We start from the raw sequence: 17096 nt of genomic DNA, 5'->3' as shown, positions 1-17096 counted from the left end.
AGTATTTCAGCCCCAATGGGCAGGGCGGCGTTCACTGGATCAGGCGCCAGTCTGCCCGCCGCGAACTCGCAATGGACGCGACAACAACCTCAGTCGGATGAGGCCAGCGACGGGGTGATGAGTAAGAAGGGTTAAGAGGGGGTGGAGGTACGAGGAGAGACAGGAGGGGGCGGGCCACAGAAGAAGGCTGCCAGCCTCGGTGTTCAACGCCGTGCAGCATCAGCACTTATGAGCAGACTCAGCAGAGGGAAGCACCGACGGCCGGTCTTCTTAGCTTCTCTGGCTTCTCTGGCTTCTCTGGCTTCTCTGGCTTCTCTGGCTTCCCTCTGGCTTCTACGGTAGCTTGGCGTGCGGGAGGGCCACCAGTTTGAGCAGTCGAGGGTTGGCATGCGTCATCCTAACAGATGACCCACGCGCCAATCTTAAATGCTGGACAGTGACTGTCGGAGTGCGACAGGAAAAGACTCATCGCTGCACGCCGGCGCTTTGGGTTGCGTGGGATGCGGTGGAGGGTAGATGGATGCCTATTTTCTGATGCTCATGGCGGCAACCCCATCCCTGGCCGCTATGCAGGTACCGACAGGAAATCTCTGTGTCTCTCTGCCTGACCGCTCTGCCTGACCCGCTATGCTCGGCTGCCTTTTTTTTGCAACGCAAACGTGATAATCCTCGGCCACGCTCTCACGCACTTCAAGGATCTTAGAGATCTCAGGGATCTCAGGAATTTCAGGATCCTGCCTCCTTAGCCCTCCTAAGTTGGAAAACAAGCTACCGAATCACCATCACCCCTGGCAAAGCCTCCAGAACCTAAAATGGCTCCCCCTCTCCATCCCATCCCTGCCCACCCCTTCACTCCTACTCACGCCTTTCCGACTCGCTTGTGCCCATCCGAACCCCCCCCCCCCCCTTCTCAAGGATTCTCGGGTCCGCGCCGTATTCTCGAAGGGTTTAAGCCACGGGTCACCTGTATTCCCCGAAGCCAATCATCATGCATTGCCGGTAGAGCGGATTGAGGCTGCCTTAAAACGTTGTGGGCTTGGGCTTGCCTGTATCAGTTTCCTTTCTCCGTAGATGCATCTGCCACACGTTCACGCTTCGCGGCTGTCGATACACCCTAAACTCCTTTGGAGGCGGTGCTCTATCTCCAATTGGATGTCTTCCACTCATGTTTCGTCCCACTCCAGTCTCCTCAGGCTTATATATCTGCCACTTCTCCTTTAGTCTCCATTCCTTCCAATCCACAAACATCTAAACCACTCTCTGAAGTGGACTATTTCCTCCTTTCATATAGACTGATACTTGTTGAATACTACTATCTGCTTCAATTAAAGTCACCCTGCATCCAATATCGTTTCACCACCACCTCAATACCCATTGAGTCGGCTCCTCCATTTTGCTCGGACTGTTAAGTTTCTGTCCTTTGAATGGTTCTACAACTCGATCAATGACCTCCACATTCTCTTTGCGATTGCATGAATCCAGAACCTAGCGAGTCTCGTCTTTGAAGTAGATGTCAGTACCTTTCCAATTAGTTGCGGAATAACTAAAGCTAAAGCCCAGTAGGGACTCTCAGACCCATGAGAACGAACCATCTGAAGTATCCAAACAACAAGAACAAGGCCAAGAACAAGGCCAAGAACAACAGCAGCAGCAGCAGCAGCAACAACAACAACAACAAGCAACCAGAGAAATCCCCCGCATCACAATTGACGATCCTGATCAGAATCAAACAGTCAAGTACGATTCCTCGTCTTCTGCTACTGAAACCGAGATGTCCTCCTCACACCGATCTTCACATCACTCTTCCAAGGGAAAACATCATTCTTCAAAGTCCAAAACCAAGAAGGACGATTGGTCAGATATCACCGATCCTGAGGAGAGAAGACGCGTTCAGAATCGAATTGCACAAAGAAAATTTCGTACGTCTACCATTCTAGTGCTGGTAATAAGTCACTCATAGTTTTGAGTAGGAGATAAGGCCAAAGAGGCCAAGGAACGTCAAGATAGAGAGGCCGAAAACAGAGCTCATGCTGGGCATTCCTACCATACACCCGATCCTGGTGAGATGGGAACAGACGAGGAGCTCTCAGGCCTGCCCTGGGGATCTTTATCACTGAGACATGTGGTTTCCAAGGGCAAGGCAAGAGAAGAGGAGTCCAGAAGAGGATCCAAAACCCACGAAGACAGGAGTCATTACGAACAAGAGCCAGTCTACGAGGAGAGAGATGTATATTATGAGCAAGATGCGTATTACGAAGACGATAGAGCATACTATGACTATGGGAGTGGAGGAAGTGGTAATGGAGGTAGATCTCGCTAGATGAATTTTCTAGTTGCTCTCTCATCTCAGTGTGAGGCAATTGCAGATCCATACACTTGAAAGATCGCTGACACAACGAAGTCTTCTACAGGTCCTTTGCTTACACGATTCCCACGAATTGACGGTCACACACGAATCTAATTGGATCTCCTACTCTGTTTTTTTCTTCTTCGCAGGATTCATGTCTCTAGGAATAGATTTTCTGCTTAAATGTGTTACACGAAGTACAGCGGATTGCGGGTCATTCAAGGTAGTTCTTAACGGGTATATGACTCCTGTTCTCTCCTCCTGCGGGTTTAGATCTTGGCGTATTGAAAGCGCTTCTCCTTCTTACAGCGTAAGCAATCGGGGTATCTCAACATAGAAGAACTCCGGTATGGCATCATGTTACTGTCTGATTCCTCTCAGCTGCTGACCGGGGTGGGTCGTGCACCAGAGTTCAGCCCTCTCATGTATTATTAAAGCTCTTTTCGCTCGTGCCGCGTAATGATAATAATAGCTAATTCCAAGAAACGATCAACCAAACACGTCGTTCGCGCGGTCACCTGGTGTCCTGGTCTCATGCACGGTTAAATGTCGGTGACAGGGCGTCCGAGGCCGGGACAGCTTTCCACTTGGTGCACCTTTCCCGGGTTGACCAGCAAGATCGGCAGATGCACCCCAAATCTCCATCGTTAGCCCTACCCGGTGGAGAAGTGGGCAATTTTATGGTTGTGTAACCTGCGTGACTGGATTGGACTTTTTCTCGGCAAGGTGGAGGAGGGATGAAGGATTCCAACCCTCGCAGCATATCACAGACCTTCGAGAGACCTTCCAAGAATTGGTGGCGGAAGACTGAAACTGGGGCTCAACCTCAGTGGCCGGAGAAATTCCGTCCTTGCCCAGAAAAGCAACCGCCTCGGAAAACGGAGGTGTTGATGCTGTCGAAAATAGCTCTTTGAAATGATCTGCGTTGCATACTAGGAGGATTATCGAATTTCTTTTGGGATCAGACACGGCTCGTATACGACCGAGGATCTTGAACCTTGAATAATAATTGCGGAAACATCAGTCCGGAGGGGAGGGGAGCTCTGGGAAGCCGAGTTTCACGGACGTACCTAGTCATGAGAGTTGTGAGTTGTGGGTTGTGATCCTCGATTGGGGGGATTAAGGGGGGGCTTGCTTGCTTGCCGCGCTCGGCTGGGAGGCTGAGCTTAAAATAAAGTTTGGGGCCCTTTGGCAAGCAAGCCTAAGCGAGCAACACCTCACGGACAATTGACGACACCATTCACTGTCGGGAGCATCACCAGAGGACTCACCTGGCCCTCATGCTGTCCAGACCCATCCCCACCCCGAAACCACTCAGAGCTGTCACCGCCGATCACATGACACCGCGAGTGTTGCCATAGCGACATTGGGCAACGCATTATGACGGAAGTTGCGTCCCCTGATTCCACGATCGCGAATTCAGACCACCCTTCATCTCCAGCGCGTGCAGATCCTAGAACTTCATTGCAGCACGTTCTCGACAACCCAAGAGATACACCGCCCGCCCCGCGACGGAACAACGACATGACGGAAGACGAGGATGTTCGGACGCCCGGAGAAGCTGTGCGCGAACCTCCTTCCAAACCAGCGACCAGCACATCCCGCAAGCGCAAGGAACCCCCGCCGGGCAGCGCGCAGAACAATTCAATGTACAGCGGCAACAAGGTAAAGCATCTTAAGAAGGACGACGGAGAGCCGCTCTGGCGGAAGGACATCCAATATGAGTTTCTCAAGGCCGTGTTTGAGGACGACAAGGCTGTCTTCACAAACAGCTATGAGCCGGATCAGATCGCCAAGCAGACCTTTGCTAATCTCTATATCGACACGATGGCCAGGAGTAGCAAGACGAGCAAGATCTTGAGAGACAAGCTGCTGACTGAGCACGAACCTGCGAAGAATATGGCGATGGTGTGCTTGCTCGTCAATCTCGGTCGCATGAACACGACGCTCAATTGTGCGTATTACTTGCCCCATCAGTACCTTTTTCTAACCTGCTACAGTCTTCCCGGAGATGCGAGCCCAGCTTCGAACATACCATGCCATCCCCTCCTTACAAGCTCATCAAGACCCCAATTCCTACAAGCAGCTCCAGGATGCGCCGCGACTCAAATCGATTCTCAAGGGAGCATCGGAGGACCGCCCGGAACCAAACACACTAGAAAAGATCAAGGTCAAGGATGTTCCTCGAACCAATCCTGTAAATCTGATATTCGTCCTGGCACAATTCGCCCCGAAAGTTACTGAGCTGCATTTCCCCCCCAACAAGGACTTCTACGACCTGATCATGAAGGAGGATATATCTAGTGTTTCTCGAGCAAGAGCCTTCTTATGGCTAATGTGGTTCTATCTGGAATCCGACTTTACCGAAGAGGGAGCAGACGAGAATCCATTTGGGCCGGGTGTTGACTACGACGTTGATGTCAGGAATCAGGGCGTGCCGAGATTCGAGTACTTGACTGCGGAGCAGGAAGCCCTGGAAAATGTGGACACGGCAGAAGAAAAGGAGTATGGATATGCCAAGATGAGAGAGAGAAAGAGAATCATCGAAGCAGATCAGGCAGCCTTTCAAGCAGAACATGGCCCACCAAAGAGAGGTCCTAAGCCAAAGCTTCACCTACCTCCAGATGATGGCGGTCCAAGCCCAGCTGCTATTTTGGGTCGAATTCGCCCAAAGTACGAAGATATTGTTGGTAGTCCCGCGGCATTGATTGGCCGTATTCGACCAAAGTACGAGTCAGATATTGATAGCACTCGTTCTACACCACCACCTCGATCTCTTGGTGGCATACGAATTGCGAGTGCTCTCAACACTGGTAAGGGTCGAGGATCTCTGAAGCACCAGATGGTTGAAGGCTCATCGCCTGTCGCTCATCAAGGAGAGACTATCATGAGACGTTCCCGACCACTTACTGCCCATCAATTAGCGGTGGAACGCAACCGAAATCAACGAGTCGATTATATCCTGAGTCGTGGATTGCGGAAGAAGCACCATCATGCCAGAAAGCAGCGCAAGCAAGAGGGTGCCTTTTGGCGTGCATTGCAAAGGACGAAGCAAATGGCAGATCCATTTGATGATAGCGAAGGAGACGGTGACCTGCTTCATGCGCCTCCGCCTTTCAAGGCTAGAGGGTTTGGAGGTCTTGTTCAATTAGAGTCGGAGGAAGATGATTTTGGCGAAGAGATGTCTGCTTATGCTGCTGCATTCCGTCGCATGGGTAGAAGACTAGATCGCTGGGATGGTCAGAAAGATCTGAATCTTGGCGTCATGGGCACAAATCGAGTCTCGCAGGTCAAGCCGGCTGCTGTAAACGGTCACGATACTGTCAGAGACGCTGATGAGACCGAGGATGAGAGACCCCCCGAGGAGGAAATTAAATCCAGAGCCAAGGGAGATACTCATCTGGCGGACGAAGAGGACCTTGACGATATGGAGAAAGAGATCTTGGGCCTTGGTAGCGAGGTCGAGGTTGAGGAAGACGGAGAAGAGGATTTGGATGATGTCGAGAAGCAATTGTTGGGCTTGGGTGGTGACGGTGATGAGACTGAGGAAGAAGTCAGTGAGGGGATGGATGTCGATTAGCAGATTCTCAAGTGACTAACATTGTTTGCGAGGTTTCGCTTGGAACACATTCATCATCATCGATAGATTTTGGCGTTGCTTGGCTGGAGATGGCACTGTACAAATAGGCGTTGACATTAGAGCAAAAGTACTGACGCATAAATTAGAATCTTGGCCTTTCACAAGTCAAGTTGACTTTGGTGGCGTGCATTCGAAAGTAAGGGGGGGTTGCTTTGGTCTTGGTGAAGTTCGGTTACAGTTCACACGGGCTTCATAGACCACCGTCTGTCTTTGCGACTCTATTCGACTTCCAGCTACCTTTTTCTCCAGCGCACTCTTGCCTTGCTGTTACATATCCGCAAAGGTGAAGTCAATGCTAAACTTCCAGTACAGCTACTAATCCAAGTCCACGCAATCAGCTCCATTCACCTCGCTCCGAGTTGGACTGGCAGCCCATCTCCATCTCGTCCCCTTCAAACCCACCCCATCTCCTTCAAGAGTCTTGCAATCTTTCTTCGGGATCATGAAATATCCACATATTTCACCAATGCTCTTATCTAGGATCTAGCTTGGGTTTTGGATGCAAGCTCGACCAAGGAACGCCACTCAAGCTCGATTGAGCTATCCTACCTACAGGCAAAGTCTCTCGGGATCTCTTGGATCAACAACCACTTCAAGTTCATCGTTATAACTCCGCCTCCTCAATCATGGACCATCGAGTCAGAGGATCTCCCATGAAGGACCAGTTCGTTGTAAGTATCCCAATTTCACCTTGAATTTATGAATATCATGGCTCAAATCACCTTAAGACCCCCCCAACACCAACGCCAGATACCCCCACCTGCCTCACCCCCTCCGCGCTCCGAGCTCTCCCTTACATCTCTCTACTAGTCGGCATTGATGCAATTACGCCTACCAAAGCAGTCTATGCCATCTACGACCCCAGCATCGCCAGCCTCCGCTTCGTTCACGGTGATGGAACATTCGTCAACGCGGAAAGAATTTGCTTTAGAAACACCTTCAAAGACAGGACCCCCGATTTGGATCGGAGCCAGCGACTCCACTTTATCGAGTTGATGAGCAGAAGCGTACAATACTATCATGACATTCTTGAGGACGAGGGTTTTAGAGCAAAAGCTGCGAGGGAATTCCCTTCTGAAAGTTCAGTAAGCTTCAGTCCATTTTTGTCCTCGGAGAGATATTCAATGTCTGCGGCAATTTGGGACAATGGAAGCTCACAACTTCTAGATCAAAGGTTCTCTCACTTTCATATGCGATATTCAGAAAAGCCCAAACTGCCCAGGTTTGACAAATCTTCAGCCGCGAGAAGCTCTTGGATCGTCCGAAGAAATTCAGGACCAAGCAATGCAGTGCATTCCACTCATTGCCAGCCCGACTTGGGACTTCAACCCCAACGGCTTTCAAGCATGCGCAACACAAGAAGTGGAAGCCGAGTTCACAAACTTGTACAGAGAATATTGCAGTAGGTACCGAGCTACTATACTACCAATAGACTTCCAACATTACCTCTTCTGCCTCGCCGGCCTGATGAAAGTCGAACTCATTTCGTTTGTCTTGGAGAGTCAAAATGATCCGAAGTATTTCGTCCCCAATGGCGTCACACCTCTGCTTCCTCTGAAAGTTCTCAACCCTCGACGAACAAGCCGTGGCTGGTCAGTCGACTGTTTTATTGCTCGATTCGAGAGATTTGAGAGGATATTTAAGGGCGGCTATGAGCGATGGCCGAATCCAGTTGCGTGGCTGGAAGCAGAGATAGATAGAGAAGAATGCCAAAATCAGACGATGAGACCTTGGAAATTGGTGGTAGAGGAAGGTGAGAAGGAACCCAAGGAACCGCCTGTCATTTGCTGGGAGACGCTGCAGCGTTTGAAGTGGTTTACTAGTGAAAACTATTCCCAGTATCCAAAGCCAATGTTCCCCCTGGTAAGAGCGCACTCTTACCTTTTAAGAATAGCTGTTGACGGTGGTCAACTAACTAATATCATTCTTCTAGAAGCCTCAACCTCTCAAACTCCACGATATTATCAGTCCAAACTCTATCAGCCCCAGAGAGCCAAAGAGAGCTAAAAAGGATAGGAAGGAAAGGGAGAAAGCTGCTAAAGAAACTATAACCACTGCTGGCCTCACAGGTAACGATACCTCATCTGGCTCTACGAATCAACCAGCAACCAGAAGAGCCTGGGATAAAAACCTCGATGATATCCATAGCGGTTATACTGGAGACGAGTCTGATTTGGCTTCCCCAATTTCCCGAAAGAGGAAGTACAACGATGATAGCCGTCCGCAGTTCACTCACTATATAGATTCTGATGGCGAGCAGTTTCCAACTTTGAAGCAGCTGCAGCACTTGCATCACATAAAGCAAGAAAAAGTAGTCCGCTGTGGTCCCGAGGAATATCTCTGCGGTGTGTCTGGTCGGGAAGACAAAAGGGAAAAGCAGTGGCAGAAGAAGCGGGCACGTTACCAATCATCCCCAGCACCAAAATTTAGAATGCCGCCCACCATGGACATGACGCCGGCTCCCCGACTTGTTGAGGACAAAGAGTACCAGTTGCCCATTCAACCTAGATCCAACGCTATTCCTTTCAAGACGCCATCTTCGGGGCCAGCTCAGAAATCAGGCAGCCGAGGAGCTCGCCGTCATCATATTTTTACTACTTCGTCACAAGAGGGTGACTCTGATATTGAGGTTATCCAGACTTGCGATCTTCCTCGCCCGACAACTCTGAAGCCTCAACACATATCACCTACGAAGTAAGTATCTGCTCTCAAACACCAAGTCACGTTGGGAGCCTTGTTCGCACTTGAGACTGCTCTACGATTCCGCTCAAAATCAACCGGAAGGCTCACGCTAATATTTCCAGGTCTTCTGCCTCCTCAAGCTCCCGCGGCAACCATTCAAGCACCAGCATGCAAGAGCGCCTTAACGCCTTCGAACACCAACACAAAATCCCCAATAAAGAGTTCAACGCAAGATACTACGACCGACTGCGATCCCCCTCTGCCTCCAGCCCCGAACCTCAGCAGAATATCCACCCGAATGTCATACCTGACTCGAAGTACAACAGCCACCTGCACCCAATGTCTGGTTCTAGCCTGGAACAAGACCAACTCTATCCTACGATCGAGTTCTCTCCTTCTCTTCACACCAATGATCATTCTCCAAGCAACAAGAGGTCTAGTCAAAGAATTATTGAGGTAGTTAATTTAGAGTCTCCGGAGCCCGAGGCTAGACAAGGTGGTGCTGAGCGCAGTGGAAGTTCTCCAGCCGAACATCGCTTCAACGTTAGCATTGCGTCCACCGAGACAGGTTTCTCTGGCACGTCTTTCAAATTGGATGGTCGGCCATAGCAGTGAGATATTGGCATTCGAATTGACGCTGCTCAGAATTCCTCAGCTCTCGATGTGCGCAGGAGCTCCCCAAGAAGAAACTCAGCACGCACAAAATCACCACGAAGGAACCCCATGTGAGGTTGAGTTAGCAGTGGACGTAAAGATCACTTGCGACAAGATGTCCTTCAATCAACCGAGCTCATCTCGAATATTCGAACATTCGTTATTTATTTCCTTTGTCATGGGAAATGGGGTTGTGAAATATCAAAGGATGAATAGGACAGCGATATGATGGTATTCAAGGGGGGCGTTGCAGGTAGTTGGGTAACGAAAGCAGATAGATTTGATTTTCAGCATTAATAATCGTGCAGCCACGTTCTCAATAATATGGACCCTTGGTATATTGGTGCGAATCAGTGATACGGTCTTTTTTCCCCCTAACAAAAAAAGCTAGAATTATTAAAAGCTTCACAACATAACAAAGGATCTTTAAAATAAAAAAAGAATATATAGATATACGCCCGATATTACGCAATTTTTGGATTCTTTCAAATTTTCAAATTTGTGAAATAGTGGAAGTTGTCATAAAAACGACCGTCTTGCTGATATGAACCAAACCCGCAGGGCACATAGGGGCTTTTGTGCAAGTCCTGACGCACGATTAGAAGATGCGCTCCTTCCTAAGAGCGTGACTTGAGAGTCGTGACTCCATCGTTGCTTGTCATGAAGACATGTACGGAGGAGTGGAAGAATGAAAGAGTAGTAATGTAACCCCTGAGTGGCGGAGACTTAAGCGAGGATGCTAGTGGTGAGAATAAGGGGGAGGACATTTCCGAAACGATGAATTTGTCTTCTAATCCTGAACCCTCACTCATATTTTATGATAAAAGTAGTTTGATAAAGTCGCAGGCCTTCATAAAGCCTAAAGCATATACATTGAAATGAAGATGATCCGACCTTTTTCGCTCTGCTCTTAAATCTCTCGCTCCTCCAAGGAAATTTCGTCAAGTGCAAGGATCAATCCAAGCATCTAGATTCATTATCTTCCAGACAGTAGAGAACCCCTTCGTAAAAGAGGTATTGAAAATCTTTGTTTTCACATCCAGTGTGATATTCGGTGCTCCGTCGGAGCCAGTTTATTTTGATGGATGAAGGGCATAAACTTGTCGCATTCGCCATAGTGGAGACATTGCTCGTTAACGTGCCATTCCACGACTGGCAGAACATCACCAAAAATACTGCCTGCGGTCTTCAAGCCAAAGAGTAATCCCCGATAATGTACCTCGTTGGCCATATAGTACATATAATTGATTGCGGCGGCTGGGGAAGGACCTAACTTGTTTGAATTGTCATAACAATCGACATTATTAGGATTGAGGCCATCGCAGCCTCTGTCTTGCGCCATTTTAATCTGAGATGTCACGATAGATCGGACATTGGGGGATTTGGTGTCAAGCCAAAACTCCCCTGGCCAACCCTGCAGCGGACTCCCTTTCTCAGATGCTTCGAATGAAGCTTTGTCGGGGCATCAGTCCTCGAAACTCCCCGCAGAGAAATAGCAGACGGTTTTCTTGACATTGCCCTTCACAGTCTTGATGGTGGCTGCAGGGGTATCATAGTGGTCCACGTCGAAAACGTTAGCAGGATGTATGAGATCAGACACAGTGCCGCCGAGTTCAATTTGCCATATCGTTCCAGCTGTTGGTTGCCACACGGTCTTTGCTCCCAAAGATGAAGCAACAGGCTCACCACTGGTAATGAAGAATCCTTTGCTCAGAAAGCAGAAGCAACAGGTTGAATGGCCGCTGAGGACGTTTTTGGCACCGGAACTACGGTCACCGTACTTAAGGTAGTTGGTTTCGGTGGTGCAGGAAGTTCGTTGGTTGGTGTTGGCGGAAGCACTGCAATCGGGCTTAGGGTTGTCGGTTTTGGTGCTACAGGGTGCTCTTTTGTGAGCATTAGAGGAACCTCCGGACCAGAATCGCAATCGCCTTAGCCTTCGCCTTCGTCAACGTTGGTATCGATGACGTCTTCGGCATCGTCTGTATCCCCGATACTATCTGTGTCCTCTGTGTCTGGATCCTCTTCTTTATCCCCATTCTCTTGATTTCCCTCATCGTCTTGATCCCGTCCAAAATTGTCCCCATCTTCGTCTGAAGAATTATCATCTTCCGTACTTGTGTTTAGTAAGCCGTGTTGAGAGTTCTCGTCCGGCGAGGTCGGAGGCAAAAATTTGTGCTCAGTCTTTTGGGTGCAGTAATGTGCCTCGGAAGGTGCTATAACCCATGCGGCCCATGTCTTCTGACGACAACTGAAGAAGATAGTTGAAGAAAAAGAACGTATGAGATAAGGACTGTTTTAAGAATGGAAAGCATAATGAACAACCGCAAGGCGGGAAAGGAATGGAGAGGCGTCCGAGACTTGGATTATTTGAACAGCATGAGAAAGACTTACACACGACCAAGTAACTCCATCTTTATATCCACAACTGTCAGCGATGCGTCGTACACCTGCCCTCAGACTCAGGAGAACCAACAAGGTCCAACTAATATATCGGTGGCTAAAGCTATGAGCATCAACGAGGCCGCGATGACGTTTTTCCTAAATATATTTTACTGCTGAGCTCAGCCTGGCGAGTGGCAAGGCCCAGGGGCCGTTCGTGGGCGTTGTTGTTTAGTGGCGGAGCTCCAATTGCGGGGGTAAGACGCTTGTGCTCCCTGAACCACATATGGGAGGTCAGGCTGTGAGATTCAGCCTGATCAGCAACTCAGGGACACAGCTAAATAGGGAGCTTCCAGAGACAAGGCTCTTGCTTCCAAACCGACCGGCGTTCTGCTTTGCTGCCTTCGCATTGCCAACAGTCGGGCCAGGACGCCAGGAGAGAAGAGATGAAGGGCGGCAGCGGCGTAGCACGTGGAGCATTCGAGATTCGCTCGGGTCCCCCTTTGCGAGCCGATCAATCTATCCCAAGTACCTGGAGTGCGAGTACTATTATCGATATGCAGGTAGATAGTCGGTGTTAATAACAACAGGACGGTGAGCTTTTGAGATGTTTCAGACGTGCTGCCGGTAGAACCCCCCAAAACAAGGAATGGGCCGAGTCACGTGCTGTACTAGGGCAGGATTTTAGGCGGTAAAGGGCCAAACTGCAAAACTGCGGAACGTCAAACCACGAAAACCACGAAAACCACGAAATTGCAAAACCACCTCGATTTGCGTACGTAGCCCTACCAAAATTAAGGTCCTTCGTAAAATTTTCTGTTTAGCTGCTTCTTTGAACTGCCATATAATTAGCTATAATATCCTTTATTCCTTACTATTCCCATTATTACCTAAGTCAGAAGAGATATTATCTTCTAATATACTATCTTCGTCCTCCTCCTCCTTCTTCTCTACTGCCTTCTCCTTTCCCTTTCCCTTTATTAATCTTACCGCCTTTTTGCTTGCTCTTATAGGGGTCTTTGCCTTCGGGAGAGAGGGGTTTGAGGAGGCGGATTACGGTAGTAGGGGATTATTAGGTACCGTATTTTTTTAATAAAGAATATATTTAGAGCCTCTAGTATTATATTAATAGTTATAATAAGCTCTATTAAAGAAATTAGGTATAATAATACATTTAGTAAAAGGGCCTTTCAGATTCTTTTTAGTATAATTAATATAGGACATTAGTACTAAGTTCTTTTTTTCTTACCCTAGTATAGCTTCCAGATTATCTCACCCCTTATCTAAGCTCTTTAAAATCTTTCCAGGGTAATATTTAAGGGCTCTCTATATTAGTAAATCAAAGATATTTCATATTACTTATATAGTATTTATAGGGAAAGTTTAAAGCTCGGGGTAACTTGGAGTAGGTAAAGGAAGTAGGGATAGTAAAGGAGGTAGTAGGGAAAGTACTAGAGCCTATAAATAGTATTATATTAATACCTAATCTTAAATTAAAGAACTTTGGCCTATAAAGATAAATACAGAGCATATACTTATACTAGAAGCTCGAGAAGTATATTATAATACTATATCTAGTCATACCTATATACCTATATATATATTATTAATATTATTAATATTATAGATATTATAATATAGCAGAGGCTAATTTAATATCTTTAAAAGGGTTTAGAGCTTTAATTAAGAGCTTAGTAGTTATATTATAGTTATAATTATAATTAGAGTTAATAAGAGTTTAAGAGATTTATAAACTTAGCCTTATATAGCCTCGTTTATTATGGCTCTACTCTAGTACTTTATTTTGCTAGCTAAATAAATCTAATACTTAATAATATATAATTATTCGTATTAATAAACTAATTCGCAATAATTTAGGTATATCTTTATATAAAAGAATTATGATTTTTTATTAGAACATTACTATTTTATTAAGTAAAGAAGTTAGAGGCTTTAAGAGCTACTATATATAGCCTTATAGGTCGCCTTACCCCGCTATCTGCAAGGTCGCAAACTCCTTAATACTTCTTACTATAATAACTTTAATAATATTAATTAGTTTCTAGTATTTTTAAAAATCTAAATAGCTTTAATATCTAGCTCTTTAAATCTAAAAGAATAATAAGATTTAATTAATAGAAGTTATTATAATTAACTCGTAATATCTAGTTATAATTATATATATATAGCTAGCCGGAAATAAGTAATTATACTCTAAATAACTTCATTTTTGGGAATCTTATAACTAGAGGAAATACCCGGTATAGTTATATAATAGTATATAATAATTATAATAATACTACTCGTAATAAATTATATAATTATACCGGGTGTTTCCTCTAGTTACGAGACCTCCCTAATAATAGTAATTAAGTATTTAAGTATAGAGATTTAGTATATATACTACCCTGAATTATAGTATCTTATAGGATACTACAGGGCATTAAGTACTATTCTAGAAGACATATTACTAAGCTATAGGGTATATTAGCTTATAAGGCAGGGTTAGGTTTTATTATATAATTATATTTAAGCCGCAATTTCCTGGCCATACTATAATACTAAAAATTAAGATAAATTCATAAAACTTTAAGATATTAAAAGGCTAGAAGTGTCTTTATTAAGAAATAAAAGTCTTACAAGTATTTAATAATAGAAAGTATAGAAATCTTAAAGTATTATTAGAGCAATTATATAACTATTTAGCTAGCCAAAACTATAATAGATTCCAGACCCTCTTATTATAAAATACTTAAAAACGAGATTATATTCTTTTACTACCTAAGTAATATTAAATTATTTACTTTAGTAATTCTACTAGTCTCCTATTCTTTACTTATATACTATCTAGTATACCTCTATTATTATTATTATTATTATTATTATCTTTATCTCTCTTATTAATATTATACTCGCTTATAAGTTTATTATCTAGTATATCTTTAAGGTATTAATTTAATTATATTACCTCTTACTATTTATACTTAGCTACCTGCTATATAATTACCTAATATATACTACTATATAAAGGTTCCATATTAATATCCTAGAGTAGTAATTTAGTTAATTATTCGAACTCTCAAAGTACTATTTATAGGAAGTTATAAGCTTGGATATAAGATTAATCTAGCTTGCCTATAAACTCTTCTAGTAAGTATTTAATATTACCTAGGGAAAGTAAAGTCTTATAGAGCTTAGTAATTGCCTCTAACTAATATTTCTTCTTATTATATACCATAAGATACTTCTTTATTTTAGATAACCTAGCCTCTATAGCCCTATCTGGAGTTATCTTATAATTAGGTATATTATTATAGAAAAAGTAAAGATCCTCGGGATATCTAGGGGAAATAATATAATCTCTCTACTTTTATTTCCAAATAATATAGATATTATAAAGGTTAATAAAGTTCTTTACCTACTCTCGAAGTATATCTATATAAATGAACTATAGAGTAATTATATTATAGACTAATTCTTTATTAAACAAGTTTGCCTTATTAAGCTTAATAAAGAACTACTTCTAGCCCTTAGTAAGACTATTTATAAGTATATTCTACTAAGTTTTAATTCTTTAATTCTTTATAAAAGAACTATATATATAGGCTTTTAAAAAGGAGATAAGGGAATTTATAAAGTAATAAAGGGCTAGCTAAGTAATATATATAAGTATTATCTTTACTTCTTTATTAGACCTTACTACTTATAGGATGCCATACTATTAGATAGTCTAGAGATAGAACTTCTAGATAGCTACTTAAGTATAATTTAAGAGCCTAACCTAATAGCCTAAGATATATTAAGAATATCTATTAATAATACCATATATTTAGAAGCTATATTCAGAGAGCTTATTATGTTTATTAACTAACCAGACTTAATTAGGGCCTCTTACTAACTATCTCTTCTGCTATTAATACTCTTTAGGCTTGCAATTTATAATACCTTTATTATTAAGGACCTTTAAAATTTATTAAATATCTTGGTTAGAGACAAATATTAGAAGATTTATATAAATTCAAGTATATATATTTCCTCTACTATACCGAGTAGTCTGTTTACTATAAAGATAGTTTAGAATAAAATCTCTTACTCTTAAGATATTATTCATATATTTCCCCGGTTAATAGTAATATTATATAATACTATAGTACTTATAGAGCTATTAAAGAGCCCCTATAATTAGGTTAGTAAAATTAAAGTTCTTCTAGAGACATATTAGTATTTTCTTTAGGATATAATTATAATACTAAAAAAGCTAAATTAGGGATAGTAAGAGCTCGTTTAGATACTAATTAAATTACCTTAACTTCTAAAACTCAGGATCTTCCGTATTTCACTAAGTAAACTGCCTTTTATAGGATCTCTCACTTGGTTTAAAGCCAGCTTCCTTAGCTATAATAGCCCTTACTTTATTTAAAGAATACCACAACTCGTAATAAAGCTACTTAATTCGAGCCCTATAAGTTTCTTATAGAAAAGTATTAATTACTATAGTTAAAACCGGCCGGAAGCATTATTTTTAGTAGTATCTTAATAAGACTACCAGATATAAGAGAAAAAGAGATAAATATAATAAAGGATTTTTGGAAAAGTACTAGCTATAGGGCTTACTTGCATCCGACCTAAATGCATTCTTTATTCTAACCAGAATTTAATACTAAATTATTACTATAACTTAGTAATATAAATATAGAAGCTATAATAAACTATTATCTCATAATTACCGAGCTTCGTTTAAAATTCTATTATAATTTATAATTATAATTCAAATATATATAAGGTAGGGCAAAGCTTACTAAAATTATTATTAATATTATATATTTCTTTTTCTCTTTACTAAGTTCTAACTATAAGTAGGCCCGCTTTCTTTTTTTTACGGATTTATTTTAGAAAGATCTAATATTAATTTGAAATTTAAAAGAAAAATTATAAGAATCAGATATAATTTAAATATAATATTAATTTCTAAAAGAGTCTTTTTATATAAGTAATAATAAGGAACTAGTATATAGTTATTACTAAAATTATTATAATAAACTTTACTAAATTCTTCCTTTAATTTATTATCTACTATTACTAAAATAACCAAAATAATATAACTAAAGAAAATATTATTAAAATTTAATATTAAATTAATCTAACTATATTAAATTATTAATTCTTAATTTTAAGGAGGGCTTCTTAGTACGGGACAACTTTCTAATTACTAGATCTCCTATTATGGTACTTTTTATTACTTTGCCTCTCTCTCTTTCCTTAGATATTATAACCTCTTTAGCTTCTTTTTTAGCCTTCCCGGCATCTTTACTACTATCTTTAGTATCTGCCAATATACTAGTATTCCCTTCTAGTAATAGAAATTTTTTTTTTTCTAGTAATAAAGATATACTT

The 17096-nt window shown here is 42.9% G+C and overlaps 5 protein-coding genes across 5 annotated transcripts; 3 read left to right on the top strand and 2 right to left on the bottom strand.

The window, feature by feature from the left end:
* The first annotated feature begins 1479 nt into the window (after nt 1-1479).
* K444DRAFT_147410 (uncharacterized protein) lies at nt 1480-2779 on the top strand. Its single transcript, XM_024870573.1, has 4 exons — nt 1480-1512; nt 1574-1919; nt 1971-2320; nt 2475-2779. Exons 2-3 carry the CDS (start codon nt 1772-1774, stop codon nt 2318-2320), a joined length of 498 nt encoding a protein of 165 aa, XP_024730701.1. The 5' UTR covers nt 1480-1512; nt 1574-1771; the 3' UTR covers nt 2475-2779.
* Nucleotides 2780-3372: 593 nt separating this feature from the next.
* K444DRAFT_571401 (uncharacterized protein) lies at nt 3373-6325 on the top strand. The gene is made up of 2 exons (XM_024877314.1): nt 3373-4301; nt 4348-6325. Exons 1-2 carry the CDS (start codon nt 3728-3730, stop codon nt 5925-5927), a joined length of 2154 nt encoding a protein of 717 aa, XP_024730700.1. The 5' UTR covers nt 3373-3727; the 3' UTR covers nt 5928-6325.
* A 1117-nt stretch (nt 6326-7442) lies between these two features.
* On the top strand, nt 7443-9740 carry K444DRAFT_618987 (uncharacterized protein). The gene is made up of 3 exons (XM_024881430.1): nt 7443-7850; nt 7921-8681; nt 8792-9740. The coding sequence occupies exons 1-3, from the start codon at nt 7455-7457 to the stop codon at nt 9276-9278; spliced, it is 1644 nt and encodes a 547-aa protein (XP_024730699.1). The 5' UTR covers nt 7443-7454; the 3' UTR covers nt 9279-9740.
* A 524-nt stretch (nt 9741-10264) lies between these two features.
* Nucleotides 10265-11219, bottom strand: K444DRAFT_646682 (glycoside hydrolase family 114 protein; the record flags this gene model as incomplete). Its single annotated transcript, XM_024885231.1, has 5 exons — nt 10265-10380; nt 10449-10509; nt 10543-10763; nt 10803-10982; nt 11105-11219. The coding sequence occupies 5 exons, from the start codon at nt 11217-11219 to the stop codon at nt 10265-10267; spliced, it is 693 nt and encodes a 230-aa protein (XP_024730698.1).
* A 33-nt stretch (nt 11220-11252) lies between these two features.
* K444DRAFT_668049 (uncharacterized protein) lies at nt 11253-12224 on the bottom strand (the record flags this gene model as incomplete). Its single annotated transcript, XM_024887363.1, has 2 exons — nt 11715-12224; nt 11253-11571 (listed from the first exon to the last, which is right to left on the bottom strand). The coding sequence occupies exons 1-2, from the start codon at nt 11732-11734 to the stop codon at nt 11253-11255; spliced, it is 339 nt and encodes a 112-aa protein (XP_024730697.1). The 5' UTR covers nt 11735-12224.
* Nucleotides 12225-17096: the final 4872 nt, after the last annotated feature.

This window comes from Hyaloscypha bicolor (genome assembly GCF_002865645.1).
Source record: "Hyaloscypha bicolor E unplaced genomic scaffold K444scaffold_141, whole genome shotgun sequence".
Lineage (NCBI taxonomy): Eukaryota > Fungi > Ascomycota > Leotiomycetes > Helotiales > Hyaloscyphaceae > Hyaloscypha > Hyaloscypha bicolor.
Note: the sequence above shows the minus strand (reverse complement) of the source record. Positions and strands in the feature narration are given on the sequence as shown.

What these genes read in the sequence shown, in the direction of transcription:
- K444DRAFT_147410 (XM_024870573.1), top strand. Translation starts at nt 1,772, where the DNA reads ATGTCCTCCTCACACCGATCTTCACATCACTCTTCCAAGGGAAAACAT. An exon ending in AATTGCACAAAGAAAATTTC is followed by an intron (nt 1,920 to 1,970) that starts GTACGTCTACCA and finishes AGTTTTGAGTAG; the next exon opens with GAGATAAGGCCAAAGAGGCC.
- K444DRAFT_571401 (XM_024877314.1), top strand. Translation starts at nt 3,728, where the DNA reads ATGACGGAAGTTGCGTCCCCTGATTCCACGATCGCGAATTCAGACCAC. An exon ending in CATGAACACGACGCTCAATT is followed by an intron (nt 4,302 to 4,347) that starts GTGCGTATTACT and finishes AACCTGCTACAG; the next exon opens with TCTTCCCGGAGATGCGAGCC.
- K444DRAFT_618987 (XM_024881430.1), top strand. Translation starts at nt 7,455, where the DNA reads ATGAAAGTCGAACTCATTTCGTTTGTCTTGGAGAGTCAAAATGATCCG. An exon ending in CAAAGCCAATGTTCCCCCTG is followed by an intron (nt 7,851 to 7,920) that starts GTAAGAGCGCAC and finishes TCATTCTTCTAG; the next exon opens with AAGCCTCAACCTCTCAAACT. An exon ending in CAACACATATCACCTACGAA is followed by an intron (nt 8,682 to 8,791) that starts GTAAGTATCTGC and finishes TAATATTTCCAG; the next exon opens with GTCTTCTGCCTCCTCAAGCT.